At 44.0% G+C, this 17,729-nt stretch overlaps 1 protein-coding gene across 1 annotated transcript in view; it reads right to left on the bottom strand.

Moving 5' to 3' along the window:
* Positions 1-17,729, bottom strand: part of LOC122792964 (gap junction gamma-1 protein-like) — a 243,554-nt gene that overhangs the window by 24,232 nt on the left and 201,593 nt on the right. Inside the window, exon 2 of the mRNA XM_044060560.1 lies at positions 15,968-17,136. Coding sequence (XP_043916495.1) covers positions 15,969-17,099 — 1,131 coding nt within the window. The 5' untranslated portion in view covers positions 17,100-17,136 and the 3' untranslated portion in view covers position 15,968. The remainder of the gene's footprint in view (positions 1-15,967; positions 17,137-17,729) is intronic.

The raw sequence follows: 17,729 nt of genomic DNA, 5'->3' as shown, positions 1-17,729 counted from the left end.
ACTGTCTTTCCATGAAAGGAGTAACAAAAGCGAATGCAATTCCCTATCCATTTTGAAATTGTCTGTTTGGAAATTGCTCTTCCTTGCACCCCAGTTGCATATGCCACAAAATGTTGGTCAGTTTTTCTGCTAGATTTCGTTCTGTCCAAATAGTAGCGTAGCTGTCTGTGTATATCCAGGGTGTGCAGAAGTTTTTCCCCTTTGTTCTGTGGGTTAGGGAAGAACGTAGGCAAGTGAATAGCTTGGTTCAAGGATACCCTAGATACCACCTTTGGCATGAAAGTAGGATTGGTTCTTAATGACACTCTATCCTGGTGGAAAATAAGGAAAGGCTGCACTGCCATTAATGCTTGTAGCTCAGATACTCTTCTTGCTGAAGTGATTGCCAGAAGGAATGCAGTTTTCCAAGATAAATACTGTAGGTCTGTTGATGCTGCTGGCTCAAAAGGAGGTAGTGTCAGTTTTTCCAGCACAAAATTGAGATCCCATGCAGGTAGAGGGGGTCTTCTTGGAGGTTTAACATTTTTGATCCCTCTCAAAAATTGCCTGAGTAGAGGGTGTGAGAAGATAGGTGGATCCATATTGTATTCTGCTGAAATTGCTGAAGCATGAATCTTAATGGAGGAATAAGACAGGCCATTGTGAAACAATTCTGCTAAGTATTCTAGGATGTGTGCTAGGTTTGCCACTGTGACATCTGTGCCCTTTGATGTGCTCCAAATGAGAAATCTTTTCCATTTAGCTGAGTATGTCTTCCTTGTGGAAGGTCTGCGGGCCTCTAGGATGATGTCCTTCACCCTCTGAGATAAAACAGTTTGGTTGGGATTTAAGGAATTTTCCAGGCAGTTAGATGCAATGTTTTCAAGTTGGGATGCAGGGCCTTGAAATTGTTCTGCGTTAGAAGAAGAGGCCATAGGGGAAGAGGCCATGAATTTGCCTGAGACATGCTTCTTAATAGTGGGTACCAGTGTTGTCTTGGCCAGTCTGGAGCTATTAGTATCACTTTTGGCTGTTCCTCCCTGATCTTCAGTAGAACCTTGTACATCAATGGGAGAGGTGGAAAAGCATATACTGTTAGGGCATTCCAGCTGAAAGAGAGAGAGTCCACCCTCCATGCTTGTGGGTGGTATGTCCTTGAACAGAATATCTTCAGTTGGTGACTGAGTGGGGAGGCGAACAGATCTATCTCCGGCATTCCCCATGTCTTTGTTATGAGTTTGAAGATGTCTGGATGCAACATCCATTCGTGTGCATCCATGGTAGTTCTGCTTAAGCTGTCTGCTACTGCATTTTCTTTTCCTGGTACGAATTTGGCCTGCAGCTGGATATTGAGATTCAGGCATAGATTCCACAGATTCATAGCCATCCGGCATAAAGGGTAGGAATGTGTGCCTCCCTGCTTGTTTATGTAACACATGACTGTGGTGTTGTCTGTCCTTATTAACAGATGTCCTTGTTGGAGGAAGGGTCTGAATGCCTCTATTGCATGCCTCACTGCCAGCATTTCCTTTTGGTTTATGTGCATGCTTAGCTGCCCTTGAGGCCATAGGCCTTGGATACGTTTGTCCTCCATGTGTGCTCCCCATCCTCGGTCTGAGGCGTCCGTGGTGATGGTCTGCCTTGTTTTTGGTTTGTTGAAAGGCAACCCTCTGTTGGACTGGCAGGCCTGAGCCCACCACAGGAATTCCTTTTGAAGGCATGGAATGATTGGTATCATGGTTTCTAGACTGTGACTGTGTTGAGACCATACACTCCTTAGGTACCACTGTAATTTCCTCATATGCAGCCTGGCATGTGGAATTAAAATGATGCAGGATGCCATGTAACCCAGGGCCTGCAGGACTTTCCTTGCAGTAAGTTGAGTTTGTCTTGTCAGAGTCATGAAGTAATCTGGAAGTTGTTTTTGTTTTTCTTCTGTGAGAAAAGCCATCTGTGTGATTGTGTCCAGATCCGCACCAAAAAAGTTATCCTTTGGGATGGCACTAGTCTTGACTTTTGGATGTTGACTGTGTATCCCAAGGTCTGTAGCAGGTGTATGGCATAGGCCAAGTCCTTTAACAATTTTTTCTTGTTGTCCGCTTGTATCAGGCAGTCGTCCAGGTATGGATAAATTTGAATTCCCTGAAGTCTGCAATGTGCAATTACTGATGCCAGGCATTTCGTGAATACTCTGGGCGCAGTAGATAAGCCAAAGGGCAATGCTGAGAATTGATAATGCTCTGATCCTGCAAGAAATCTGAGGTGTCTTCTGCAATCTGGTCGGATAGGGACGTGCAGGTATGCCTCCTTGAGATCTAGAGTTACCAGCCAAGACTCCTTGCCCAACATGGGAAGAAGTTGCTGTAGGGTCAGCATTTTGAATTCTGGCACAATGAGATAAGTGTTCAGTGCGGACAGGTCGAGAATGGGCCTCCATTGGTTTTCTTTTCTTGGTACAAGGAATAGTCTGGAGTAAAATCCTTGGCCTTGTTCTGTACATGGCACCTTTTCTATAGCTTTCATCTGAAGTAAATTGTTGATTTGTCTGAAAGCCTCTGCCTTCTGGTTTGGTGGAAGGTTTGGCATTCCGCTTCTTTTTGGCAAAGTGTGGAAGTGAAACCTGTATCCTTTGTCTATTACTTGCAATGTCCATGTATCCCTTGTAATGCAATGCCAGTTTTTTGAGAATAAAGACAGCTTTCCGCCCAAGGATGCTTCCAGTTGATCCCTGGTAGGCGGAATCAGAGTCAAGTCATTGGGTCTGTCCTGTAGTAGTGGTTGTAGTTGTAGCTGTTGCACTACTCCCCTGGTTGGTAGGCTGCCACTGACGGCCTCTGTAGGGGCCCTTCGATTGACCTCTGCCTCTAGGGCGCCTGTTCCTGCCTCTCTGTGCTCTGGACGAGTCTGGAAAGGACCAATTTTTTGTAGGCCAGTTTCTGCTGAACCTCGGTGGTTGTACTTGCAGGAAATCTTTAACTGTTTGCACAGATTTTGCTTTTTCTTCAACCTTTTTTAGAATCTCCTGTGCAGGGGAGCCAAATAAATGTTGTTTCTCCATTGGAGCATCGAGGAGTTTAGCTTTGACATGGTCTGGCAAAGATTGCTCCTTCAGCCAGGCATGCCTACGAATAACTGCCCCAGTCATAGCTGATCTAAATGAAGCCTCCAGTGCATCATAGCCACATTTTAAAAAATGATTACTAACCTGTTGTGAGTTATGTACCAAATCCTGAAGGGATTTACGGTCTAAGGGTTCAGGAGAAGAAAGTTTCTTATTCAGTTGATCTAACAAAAATTCTTGGTACTGTATCATATGGAATTGACAGTTTAATGCCCTGGCAGAAAGAGTAGCAGATGTATAAACCTTTTTCCCCATCTCTCTAAAGCTCTAGACTCTCTTTCAGAGGGTAGGGATTTCTGGCAGTAGCGCTGCAACCCCTTTAGGGCCCTGAGAAATAGTTTCTGGGTCTGCAGCATGGGCTTTATACAGATGGAAATGAGAATCCGGGACCCTGTAATATCTGTCAGGTTTGGCAGGGGCCGGAGGAAGAGAATCAGGGGCTGTACTGACATCATTGTACACATCATCAATTACATTTAGAACAGGAGGTATAGCTAAGGGCCTATGCTGAGGCAGATGCAAAAATGTCCTTAATCTTTTTCTAGAATCAGAGAAATCCTGACCTTGCCATTGAAAGTGCTCTCTCATGGAGTGTAAGGTCTCCCCAAAGGAAAATTCTTCAGGAGGGGAGGCCGAAGGGATAGATTCCTCTGCATCTGAATCCTCGTAAGGCGAGTAGGCCCCTTCCTGGTGGACTGACAAATCAGATCCATCCGTGGAGTAATCTGAGGAGTGAGGTTCAGAGGGGTCAGTCCTGGGCCTTTTGTCTGGAGGAGGTTGACAGGCCCTGTCTGGGTGAGGTTGTGAACCCCTTTTTAAGGAGATAAGGTCCTCAGCAAGGCTGAGGATCTGTGAACTAGAGGAAGGCCTCTGGGATGTACATTTGGTAGGCAAAGCTTTTGAAAGTTTGGCAGCTTTAGCCCTGGAGAAGGCCTTAACAGACATAGAAGCTGGGGGCCTAGCTGCCCCACGTGCAGGGGTAGAAATGTCCAATGGTATGGTGTTGGACAATTCCTGAACACTAGCTTCTGTAGGGAGTTCTGTAGCCGACTCAGCCGGGGCCTCTCTGGCCTCGGTGGTCGGTAGTATGGTTTCGGTAGTAGAAATCGCCGTGGACTCGGTTTCGGCCGAAACCGAGACACTCGCGGTAGGTATAGCCGTGGTTTCAGCCGAAACCACGGGCCGCGAGTGTCGGTCCTTTTCCTTGCGTTTTTTGACCATATGCAAAGTCGGAGTCTCCAACGGCATTTTATAAGCAAAAGTGGCTCCAAAAAATTCCTCTGCAAACTCCGACCGACGTCTAAGAGTCCGTCGGTTGAAGGAGGCACAGGCTAAACAAGCTGATACATTGTGGTCTGGGCCTAAGCAAGGAAGGCAGTAAGAATGGAAATCCTTATGAGGTATTTGTTTCCCACAAGTTAAACAATTATTTACTTTGTCTGACATCGGCTGAGGCAAGAAAGAGTCCCCAACGGGGTACTTAGCTTTTTTCGAAGTCTTTGGTAGCTGAAATCTCTGGATCTGACCGACCGGCACTTGCGAACAGCTTCTGCTTCGGGCACCGCGCGGCAAGAAAGACTGAGGAAAATGGCATCGGCTGATGCTTTTATACCCCAGACGCTCTGACGTCGGGGAAAGTGCGACATCAGCCGAGGCCAGACCCAGACTTTGGAATCCAGCCGACAGAAGGGCTGCCTGAGGCAGGACAACCCATATATTATGACTGCAGATGCATCCTTGAAGGACATCTGCCCCAGTCATAGCTGACCTACATGAAGCCTCCAGTGCATCATAACCACACTTTAAGAAATGATTACTAACCTGCTGTGAGTTATGTACCAGGTCCTGAAGGGATTTACGGTCAAGGGGTTCAGAAGAAGAAAGTTTCTTATTCAGTTCATCTAACAAATACTCTTGGTACTGTATCATATGAAATTGACAATTTAATGCCCTCACAGAAAGAGTTGCAGAAGTATATACCTTCTTTCCCCATCTCTCTAAAGCTCTAGACTCCCTTTCAGAAGGTAGAGGATTTTTGGCAGTGGCAGCTGCAACTCCTTTAGGGCCCTGAGAAATAGTATCTGGGTCTGCGGAATGGGCCTTACACAGATGAAAATGAGAATCCGGGACCCTGTAGTATCTATCAGGTTTGGCAGGTGCCGGGGGGAGAGTATCAGGAGCTGTACTAACATCATTGTACACATCATCAATAACATTCAAAACTGGAGGTATAGCTAAGGGCCTATGTTGAGGCAAATGTAAAAAGGTCCTTAATCTCTTTCTAGAATTAGAGAATTCCTGACCCTGCCATTGAAAATGCTCTGTCATGGAATGTAGAGTCTCACCAAAAGAAAACTCTTCGGGGGGGGAGGCCGAAGGAATAGATTCTTCAGCATCAGAATCCTCATAGGGCGAATAAGCCTCCTCCTGGTGGTCTGTTAACTCAGATCCATCCGTGGACTCATCTGAAGAGTGTTGGTCAGAGGGCTCAGTCCTGGGCCTTTTGTCTGGTGGTGGGTGAGAGCCCCTGTCCGGGTGAGGCTGACAACCTCTAATTAAAGAAATAAGATCCTCTGCAAGGCTGAGGATCTGAGAACTAGAAGAAGAAGGCCTCTGGGAGGTAGTTTTGGGAGGCAAGGCTTTAGAAAGTTTGGCAGCTTTAGCCCTGGAAAAAGCCTTAATGGACATGGAAGCAGGGGGTCTAGCTGCCCCACGTGCAGGAGTAGATTTGTCCAAAGGTATGGTGTCGGACATTTCCTGGACACTGGTTTCGGTAGGTAGCTCAGTAGCCGACTCAGCCGGGGCCTCCAAGGCCGCGGTGGTCGGTTGAGTGGATTCGGTTAAAGGAAGCTCCGAGGACTCTGTTTCGGCCGAAACCGAGACACTCGCGGTATGCCTTACCGTGGTTTCAGCCGAAACCGTGGGCCACGAGTGTCGGTCCTTGTCCTTCCGTTTTTTCACCAAATGCGATGTCGGAGTCTCCAACGGCATCTTATATGCAAAATTAGCCCCAAAGAATTCCTCTGCAAACTCCGACCGATGTTTAAGAGTTCGTCGGTTGAAGAAAGCACAGGCTGAGCAGGCCGAGACGTCGTGGTCTGGGCCTAAGCAAGGAAGGCAGTAGGAGTAGAAATCCTTATGAGGTATTTGTTTCCCACAAGTTAAACAATTATTTACTTTATCTGACATTGGCTGAGGCAAGAAAGAGTCCCCAACGGGGTACTTAGCTTTTTCGAAGTTTTCGGTAGCTGAATTTCTTCTTATCACAGGATCTAACCGACCGGCACTTGCGAATTGCTTCTGCTTCGGGCACCGCGTGGCAAGAAAGACTGGGGAAAATGGCGTCGGCTGATGCTTTTATACCCCAGACGCTCTGACGTCGGGGAAAGTGCGACATCAGCCGAGGCCAGACCCAGACTTTGGAATCCGGCCGACCGAAGGGCTGCCTGAGGCAGGACAACCCATATGTTATGACTGCAGATGCATCCTTGAAGGACATCCTTCGGTTCCAGTTGGAGCCGACAGCTTGTCGGCTCCAAGCTGGGTTAGAGATGTGTCGGCTCCAGCCGGAGCCGACGCAGGCTTCGAAGCAAAGGTATCGGCTCCAGCCGGAGCCGACAAGGGTATCGAAGCCAGGGTATCGGTGTTGATTGGCGCCGATACTAAAACTTCCGAAAAGGAAGGATCGGCTCCGGACGGAGCTGATCTCGACTCCAATGGAGTCGGAACCAAGGCCACAGACTTGGACACTGAAGTCTGGGCCTTGGATGGCTTTGAGGGCTTCCCCGAGCCGAACTTAGCCGGGGAGCTCTCAGGCTTGAGAAGACCTCTTAAAATTAGCTTGTTTCTACGTTCCTGCAGGACTCTCTGGCTGAAATAGCACAGGAGTCCTGCAGGTGTAGGGGTCCCAGGCAATAAATACAAGAAGTGTGACCGTCTGTCAGAGACATCTTCTGACAGCACGAGTCACACTTCTTGAAACCTGAGACCCTGGTGTCTTTAGACATGACTAAGTCCTAAACACAACACACACACCACTCAGTCCAAAAATTACACTGACTAAACAAAAATTAAGTACAGTGAATAAAAAACACAAACACACCTAAACAAATCCTGACAGGAAAACTGTTTGGGAGGGGAAGGCCTAAGGCCTGAAAAAGAAAATATAGATAAGGGAACGGGAAGCTAACGGGAATAGGGCTAAGTGAATCGGATAACTAACCAACTATGGAAAGGGAAATTTTAAAGTATTGGGATATTTAAATTCTCAGAAAAGAGTAATTAAATTCACTTACCAGGAGCTGGCAAAAAAGGTGACCTCATGAGCGAAGCGGCAAACGAGATCTGGGTAATCACCGCCTTGCATCATGGGATATAGGGCTGCCTCGAGCTGGTAAAAGTGACTATCGAGCTTAGCAAGTGCCGAGTCGGAGCCGAGGATCGGCTCCGAACCCATCCAGCAAGAATGAAGGTGAGATTGACAACTTAACATTTACACAGTTAATACAAGGCTCAGCAAGCTACAAATAGAACAGTAAGCAATACCTAGTAAGGATGTTAGCACATAAAACAGAGAAAATGACAGTATTAGAGATATTTACAGTACAACAGTTGAGCAAATGTCTTGTCTTAAACCTCTTCTTCCTGGGATGATCGGGAGGGCCGTTGGGATTTGGAATCATTTGAGTGTTCAGGAGAGAAATGCTCATACAACACATTGAACAAACCGTGGCTTTCCACTCCTCTGTCCACTGAAGCTTAAAATAAAAGTCTCAAGGCTTTAAACAGCAGGGCATCCTAGGATAGAGCCAGTGCTGCAGCAGCATCACTTGAATCCATAAACCTAACTGGTTACACTGTCACTGTTTCCTGACAACTAAATATTAGAGCCGAGCCTGCTGGCACCATGATCATCAAACACTCAACAGACACAGATGCCCATGAAATACAGACACAGGAACTCCAAGATTGCCCTGATTACAACCCCGTCACTACAGAAGGTTTTGGCACTGAAGGCATAAACACACTGAATATCAACACCAAGAACTGCACCAAAAGAGTCTGTGTTGCATTTGATGCCAAAGCACTGACTATGACATGAAGTTTGTAGACCTTGGCACCTAAAGTTTTAGCGTAAAAGCGACAAATGCCGATGAAGATTTTGTTGCTGATGAAGGAAGTCTAAATGGCATTAAAATCAAAGACTGTAGACATGAAGCTGGTTCACACTTTTGGAATTGATACAGGGCTGATGGAAGAAGCTGTAGAAGGTGATCAGAAGGGGCCTTCTCTATCCTCCATAGAAAAACAGGACACAGAGATCAATTTAGGCCTTGACAAAGGCCTTCATCATCCTATCCTATCCAAGTGCAAAGAATGGCTTCCAAGAGACCTACCCATCCTAAATGACAAGTAGGATGAAGGCCTTGACTCCTGGTATTGAGAAAGTTCCCACTCTGAGGTGAAGTTGCTCAGTCTCCTCCTCAGAGTAATCTGCTGTACCACCAAAACCTTGAGTTGTCAGACTCCAAAGAACATGGCTGCTAGATGTGACTGTTTTCTATTTTCCGCAGGTACTCTGACAGTCTTCCTGCAGTCTTAGAGTTGGTGAGAGTATGAAGGGGAGGGACTGGGATGGAGAACTGGGGCAAGACAGAAGTAGACAGAAAGAGAGAGACCATACAGTCATGTTTTCTCTCTAGTGGTTTAAGACCCATGTGGTCTCTCAGACTCTCCGTTATTTTCTTCCTGTCACTTGTTTCTTATACTGGCCCTTTCCCCCTTCCATCGGCTTGCTTGTATCCTACTTGTAATAGTGAGGCCCAGTAGTTTCAGTAACACATTTGCATGGGTGGGGTGTGAAAAAGCCGTTTAACACCTAGCATAACTTTCCCCTTTCCTCCATTTTCCTGAAGGTGTCACTGGTAGAGTTCCCAAAGAACAACTCCATATCTAAAGGTCCAGCCTCAACCAGACACGGCTTCTGATTATAGAATCCATAGCTGCTTCCAAGACTGGTAGTCTGGATGAGCTCCATTAATTCTGCTCATAGGGCCCCCATCAGAAATCTCTCCTAGACTTTCCACTCAGCTAGTCGACTGAGTGCTATTTGATTTGTATGAATCTGTCATTTAATTGTACTGAAGGCCACGGTAGCAGCTATGTAAACTTTCTTCCCAGATCTGTCTAGCAATCTGTTTTTCAGTCATTTGGGAAAACACTGGGAGCAGGGACCAATCTGGATACCTCCTCTGGATCCAGACACAGGATTATTATACAGGTACATATGGAACTCTTGTATTCTACAGAATCTGCCTGAATCTGCTTAAATGGTAGCAGGAGACAGGGTGTCTGGTTCCTCTGAGCCTGTAAGGAAGACATCCTTTAGAACCTAATAAAAGAGAGCAGGAATAACCACAGGTTTAGGGCCAGCTAGGCACAGTAAGTCAAACTATCTCTTTTGTGCCTCTGGTGCCTCCTTTCCTTCCCATACCAGGTAGGAGCCGGGAGGATTCAAAATCCACCTCTCCAGGTGGTCCCCCTGCCAGCTCATGTGGACTCCCTGGCTCATACTCTAATTTTACCAAGGGTGTTCCCAAATATGATTTCCTCTGTGAGGATGTAGAGGAAGTAGTGTCTTTTGTTTCAGTGATATTTTAATGGGGAAAACTTCTGAGAAGAGTAATGCAGTTCTTTCCCCTCGTGCCCAAGAACTCAAGTACCTAAGAGGAAGAGTGTTCGCTCTTTCTTTTTCTAGAGTGGAATCAAGACACAGGAAGATGCCTACTTTTTTCTAGGGGGAACTCAAGCTACAGAAGGCTCTGTACCTAGCTGCAGGCTTTGTAGATCTTGTAAAAAACACTGTGCCAAGGCGGTCCACTCCTCAGGAAAGGCCTGAGGGTGGGATGGAGGTACCCATGTCTGGGACCCACACACCTGCAAGAAGTCTGCTCCTGGTGAACTTTGCTTCAACTTTTGAGATATTTTTGCTAGGACATACATCTACTTTAGATGGTTTTGCCCCTACTGAAATTACTTTATATGGAGAGACACTAGACTGAGTTCACAGGTCCTGTTCTTGTGAGATCACACTATGCAAGCATGTAGCTGCTCTAGAGATTGTCTCTCGCACTTCTGTGCATATATTTCAGTGTACAGCTTTGTCCACTTGAACAGCTGTCATATGCTTCATTTACGTATCCTGCAGCACAGCTGTCATCCTAAAGAAATGCATGTTTTCATCTGGGTATACAGTATCTACCTCTGCTGCCATGTGGAGTCACTTAGTGGCAGTGTATCTCTGACTACCAGCCTAAGTTTATCCACCATCTTGTTATCGACAAGCGAAATGCGCTCCATATCAATCTTTATGTAGTTAGACGGACCAGGTTTGCTGATAACTGTAATCTGGGTGTTAAAATTTGAATCTCCCTCAGCGATGCAGAAACGGTAAATAGAACTTGCATATTAATAGCTGGTGTACTGACAAAAGGCTGAAACTAAGTTCTAGAACATGCAATATTATTGCATTTAATAAACATGCCATCCACTCAGCTTAATTGTATAGAAAACATCCCACTCCAAAATGAAGATGATGTCAGAGACCTTGAAACATGGGTTGATAATTCCCTCCACTTTGACCATCATGTTGCAGCAGTCGTCAAAGAATCCTACTTGGTAAAGCTGATTAAAGAAGGCATTTCCTCTAAGTTCAAAGTTATCCTTACTCTCCATAACTTGCATTGATCAAGCTCATTATAGAATATAATGCCTCATTTGGGCTTTATCCTACTAAATTATCAAGCAGTTAGAGACATCTCAAAAGGTTCCTGACAAAAAAAAAATCATGGGGCTAAAGGACATGAGCTACCAGGAAAGGTCAGAGGCCTTGTGCTATATTCAGTGTCTTACAGACTCCTTAGGGGGAGATCAGTGCCTTGCTTTCCAAGCCATTAGGGAACTAGTAATCCAAGACATCTTATTTATCTAAAAATAAAACAAAAAACTTGAAACCTGCTTCAGCAAATAAGTGGGTCACATTAGAGAGACTGATTCATCACAAAGTGACTATCCCTGCTATGGAGCAAACTTTCTCTGCAGAACAACCAATGTGAAGTGCTATCTTCCTTTAAGAAGTAATTAGACAATTGGATGGGTATTCATAAATTCACCCCAGGTATGACTGGCCTATCACTTCTTGAAAAAGGAGTTAAGGTCTAAGGGTGAGTACTGTCAAAGAATAACTGCTAACATGGCTGAGATGCCTTGTACATTCTTTGACTCAAAGGTGAACATTAAAGTGGCTAGCAGATTATCCTGGTATAGGAAATTATCTTAGTGCCCCACCAACTGTCCTTATTTTCAAAGGACATTGCACACCTGGGCAGTTGTGTCCCGTAAGGGGGAAATAAAACACCTGAAAAACAAAAACATTATTATGCATTAACAGGAAGAAGTACTTTCAAAATGTATTTCTAAACACTGCAGAAAACTACAATTATCTATAACTAAATCACGATGAAAGGATGCAAAACAACCAAAATAGCTATGACTTTTACAAAGTTAAGTGCTCACAACGAAAGTAAAATGAAAAGCATTTTGCACTGGCAAAGGGCGTGAACTGTCCTGCTACTGTAGATACTCAAGTTATTTAAAGGCAAAAAATCTTAACTTAGCGTCACCAACAGCAGTGGAATTCAGGCAGGAAGACATCATTTTAGTCATTAGAGACCAGGATATATACAATTACACTACAGAAAGAGCTGCAGAAACAATTAGCAATAATCTTCTGGTATTCATACGGGACAAATCAGGCAGAGTAGATTATTCAATGTCCATTGCAGGTCACAATTTAGTACACTTGTAAAGATAGTTCTATACAAAGAACTGTGGTAGTGTAGGGCTGAACCAAATAACAAAATAAATCTGCACTAAGAGAAAAATCACAGGTTCCCAAAGTGAAATTATGATAAACAATCAATCCACATTGAAATCTTTAATGAAAAAAGAAAACCGAGAATATAAAAATTCAAAAGACAACAGTGCCTAATGTATTACCAGCTTTCGTCCTTAAACCATACATCTCAACCTCTTAGAGCAAGAAATCCAGACAAAGCCATAAATAAAAGTGGGACAAAGACCCAAAAATAGGGACAGTTTTCAAACATTGCTCTTACAAACTTAGAAAGTTGATAGAATAACATGTTTTGCATCAGCATGGATTTTCTTAAGGGCATGAATTCTGTAACTCAAATGTCTGTCATTATTTTCTAACTTTAGTCTTTAATGATTTGCCATTAATTTGCCAGAAAAACACAATTTTATGAAAAATGGACCAAAAATATGAAGCAAAAATCTGGACATTCTGTGAAAATCTGTACAGTTGAGAGGTATGCTTTATACTTCTCAAGGACGACTTCAGAGCTCTTTTATTTTTCTCCTAGTGCAGATTTATTTTGTTATTTTCTATACAAACATACAGACATGCCTCAATTAAGCTGGGTGGTATAAAAATGTGTATTCAGGAACTTCAACTTACCACGTTATTCAACATGATAGTGAAAGGAATGCCATGTGAAAACATGTAAATAATGCATGCTTTTCCTTATTAAGTCTAGTATTGTGCATAGCTCCTTGCTTTTCTTCAGTCCTCCAGTACAAATGGGATAAGAAAATACGAGCATTCTCAGTCAACAACGCAAATAAGTGCCACTCTCTCACTACCTGAAAATGACTCCTTTACCTCAGGTTGTGAAGTGACCATTACATTAAGTAATACGTTTAAACTGAATAAGGGTATTCTGGAAATGAAAGACTCTAGTTTAACTGGGTAACGGTTTCACCAGTCCCTTAAAAAGAGAAGAGTGAAAGGGGCATGGACAATGCCAGCATTTGATAAAATTAAGTGAAAAAGAAAGGCTTTTCTTGATGAAATTAAACCATTTCTAACAGGACAATAATCTTCATCAGCACTGGAACTGGGGCTGCATTTCAACAACTGCAGGTATCCAGGAAAAACATGACAGCTACCTAGCTCCAAGGTGCAGAGAGATGGAGTCCTTACTGTGACCCAGGCATCTGGATTCGAATAGCAGCCTGTGGAATGCAGGAGCCAGGCAGGGAGGGAGAGGAGTGAAAGAATTTTTCCCACTTACCTTTCCAGGGGGGAGGAGAGGGTTACAGGTATTTGCTCATAAGGAAAAGAGAGTTCTCCAGAAGGAAACCATTTCTGGTGCTCAAGACAGGGAGAGGGAATGGTTGTCAGGATCATTCCTTGTGGACGTAAGAAATGACCAATAGGATCAGAGCCCATTCTGCTGTGCGGCTGTTGTGACCTGCATGGGATATTAGGGCTACAAGCAGAAAGACCCCAAACCACCTCTGACGGCTGTTTGAATGATCACCCCTCCTAGTCAATCCTCACACTAGGTGATGGAGAATGAATGGGCTGATTAGCTTGGAGAGGGCAGATGATCAACAGACAGTGGAGGAAAACAGCACAGGGAATCATAAGAGCACTGTGAAGTCAAAAAGATCTATGCTTCCTGCTTTTTTCCCCCATTTATGGAAACTCCATGTAAGATTAAGCTCTGATAGGTCAGTTGATACACAAAGATGGTCTTCCCCTGATAAGTCCTATTGCTGAGTTTATCCTCTGCACCAATCAAAATTCTGCATTTTCTCCAGAGGTTCCTGCATTAAAAGATAGATGTACCACTGCTGGCCTATAATGTGATATCATGTACCAACTACAAGAGTTCAAGTGTCCCCCGCACTACATCTCTCACTCAAGTTTGTATACAAAGCCTTGTTACTGAGGGTAAAAAGTTGCTGCATTTGCAAGGCCTGGGGCATAAATTCAGCCTTTAGTTCACTCTTAGGCATACAGGTTCATAGGTGTGTACTAGGCTAATGGGCTGGAGCCTATATAAGCCTAGCCCAAGAAGATTACCTGGCATCATGCCGCCCAAAGTTAGTTCCCAGTGCCCCTGTCAAGCAAGGCCACTGAAGTGATCCCCAGGGTGAATTTCCTATTGCCCACCCACTCGTCAAGATTTCTCTTAAAGAGGGCCAGTGAAGTGCTTTGCTTGACGTGAATGGGAAGTTTGCTCCAGAGTATGGGATGTCTCTGGGTTAAGAACCTGTCCCTCCAGCATGTTCTGTTTACTGTGGTAATGAGGTTAAGGTCCCTGGAGCGTGTGTCACAGAGGGATTAGGATTTCTTTAGGTGTAGCATATCTAGCAGCTCTGGGTCAAACATGGCTTTGTAGGTCCAGCAGAGATCACCTCTAAGTAGGCGATAAGAGACAGAGTACAGCTGGAGTTTTTTGGAGTCTGTCCATATAGGCCATGTGTCTAAGGCCTAAGATCCTCTTAGTGAGGTATTTTTGTGGCCTTTCCATTTGTTGTAGGTGTCTAGTGAGGTACATACCAAATGGGATGTTGTATTCTATAACAGGTCTAATGAGGGACGAGTAGAGAGGGATTATGACCTCTTTCTTCCTGGATGAGAAACCTGTAATGAGATGTGCCACATAGAAGGGCATTCTGACTACAGTGGCAATGTGGTTATCCTCCACAAAATGCACTAACTTGTATATTAAAATCACTTTGAAGGTACAGCACTTGCATGAGATAGTTTCACACCTGAAGAAATCCACGGAGGACACAAACCTTCTTTGCCGGCTTAGCCACAGACCGTAACTCATTATCTGGAAAATTCAGAGATTGGAATCGCAGGCACAGGGCTTCTCGTGCTGCTAATCCACTGCTGTCAGGTTACAGGTCTCTGTCCACACCAAATACTTCTTGGGTGACTGGAATATCCAGTCATTCTTCCTGGGAACAAGGGCAATGGTTTCAGGATGTTCATAAGCATAGATGAAAACACCCATGAAAGTATATACAAAAGGTGGGCCACCCAGAAGGACTGCTCTGTAAGCTTTGTGGGGTGTATCTGGGAAGAAGACTGCAACAGCTGGCCAGGCCATCCTCTTCTCTACTGCGTGAGTGTCCTGATCTCACCAGTGAACATCCAGTGATGAAGAAGATGAGGGCCCTTATTCATCAAGCACATCTTCATAAACTGGCTCAGATTCCATTGAGAACAACAAATGCTTATTTTTTTTTTTTGTAGAGTTTTCCTGTGTCTTTCAGCCACTGGAAATTCTTATATTGAGGTATCTGAAGTCCTTATCAATTAAGTCATGGGGAGACAAAGCAAGAGAATTAGTGATAAAACGTGGCAGAAAAAAAACTAATCAGGAGAATAAAGACTCTTGTACAGGCAGGGGGCACCTACAAAAAAGACTGCTGTCTGCATTGCCGAGCCTGGTCATGTCGACATCTCCTGCCAATGCTGAGCAATGCTGCCACAGGTTCAAATTTTTAACAGTAGCATGACAACAGCCTGAAAAAGAAATCTCATAGGAACTCTGCCCTGACCCCCCCCCCCCACACACACACACACACACACATACACACACACACACACACACACTGGCTGTATGCTTTCTGCAAAAGCTGACATTTCTGATTTAGCAGAAGACCATCAGCTAGAATTTTCAATTTTTCATATCTCACTTTTAAAAAGTCTGGAACTGCTCTTTTGTGCTTCAACACACAAAGTAGTAATATAATCTACTAGGTCAGAAATGTCACCATAAAGAAAAACATTAACTTCCACAATGTCTTTGACATCCTGATTGTAATAAATCTTGCAAGAAAGAAGTGAGGCTGAAAGCAATGGGGATGGAGAGAAAGTGAATCAAAGAAATAAAAGAAAGAATGAACAGACACAAGAATGTCAAGAACTTAGACAAAATACTAACACATAAAAACATGAAATACTAAATAAGCAACAATTACCTCAATCTTTAACTGCTCCTTCTTTCTCTTGTGCAAAGTTCAAGCGATTTTGTTCTACAGCTGTGCCATTAGACTCTGGACTGCCACTTCTAGAAGCATGTGGACTTTCAGTAATGTTCATCTGGAATGCCAAATCCAGTTGCTGCTGGGCCATCTTTAGATGCTTTCTCAGCTTTTCTAGATCATTACGCACAGGATCAGCAGTAGCAAAATGCTCTGTCCTGCTGGGCAAGTTGTGGCCATAGCTCATTTTTTCATTTGCTAGCTTGCCATTCATTTTATCCTTCTTCATCAACAACTGATAGTGTGGGGGAGCGGAAGGAGTTTGAGAACGAACATGACTAGTCTTCTTCTTGCTCAAAGCATCTCGGATGCTTCCAGAACCAAGATGGATCAATTCCAAGATGTCAAGCAGAAATGACAAGCAAGCAACAGCATACATGATAAGCAAGAAAATAGTTTTCTCTGTTGGTCTTGACACAAAACAATCAACAGTATGTGGGCAAGGTCTTCTAGTACATACATAATTTGGGGCTACTTTAATGCCATAAAGAATGTATTGTCCATAAAGGAAAGCAATTTCCATGATGGTCCGTGCCAAAATATGGAGGACATAAACTTTCATCAGGCCATCTTTTATGATACGCTGTCTTCCATCATGTTTTTTGTCATTTTTGTCATCCGTTTTTTCAGGTTTTTCTAACTCTATTTCTTCAAACATCATGGGATCTTCTTCGTTATCATCCTCTGCTTCCTCATAATCACGATTAGCTCCTCGCTGAATCATAGGCATGCGACGGGGTGCCTTCTTCTTACCATCATTTCCACTTCGCGAAATTCTGTGCATTGCAAAGCCCAGGTACATGACTGAAGGTGTAGCTATTAGGATGATTTGGAATACCCAAAAACGAACATGTGAGAGAGGTGCAAAGTCATCATAGCATACATTTTCACAGCCGGGCTGATGCGTATTACAAACAAATTTGCTCTGTTCATCATAATAGATGGTTTCACCCCCCACTGCTGTCAGCACAATACGAAAAATAATTAAGACTGTAAACCAAATCTTCCCAAGATACGTGGAATGGTTATGGATCTCTTCTAAGGCTCGTGTCAAAAACGCCCAACTCATAGTGATGTTTCTGATGCTCTTCTATAGACTGTTGACACTGGGAAAAACAAAAAAACAAAAAAAAAACATGAACAAGCAGGTTCCTCAGAAATGAAATTTACCTACTGTAATGATAGACTTGGATTAGCAATTACATCTTCATCACCTTCATGATCAAGGTCAGCAGGAATAAGACAACTTGGCATCCAGAACTTTCCCACTCCCTTTAAACATAATGTTGTACGAAATAGGGGCCTACTCCAGATGTCCTTCTATAAATATGCACAAAGGCAGAGCTAGAACCAGTAAACAGAAGGCTAATGTGATCAAAGCCTCGGCAGAAAATGCCCTGGTCCCACCAGGGTAAAAAGAGTATGGAGGGTGGGTGCAAATGATGAATATGGAACTGGCAGTTTCATCTTCATCATCTTCAAGACAAAAGTCCCAAGCTTATCCTCTTCTCTAATCAAGATGCCCCCAGCATCTGCAGATCAGTAATGGGACCTCAATTCCACATTAAACATGTTACATGAGTATGAAATGCCATCAAAATAACAGCCATTTAAAGTACACAGGATGTACTGTTAAACAACACTAGGAAATAACCACAGCTAAAGAGATAAGGGCACACTAAATGCCTCTTGCAGACTT

The sequence above is a fragment of the Protopterus annectens genome, chromosome 2.part0 (assembly GCF_019279795.1).
Source record: "Protopterus annectens isolate FY-2018-M chromosome 2.part0, PAN1.0, whole genome shotgun sequence".
NCBI classification, from domain to species: Eukaryota; Metazoa; Chordata; order Ceratodontiformes; family Protopteridae; genus Protopterus; species Protopterus annectens.
The sequence above is the reverse complement of the archived record's forward strand: the minus strand, read 5'-3'. Positions and strand labels throughout refer to the sequence as shown.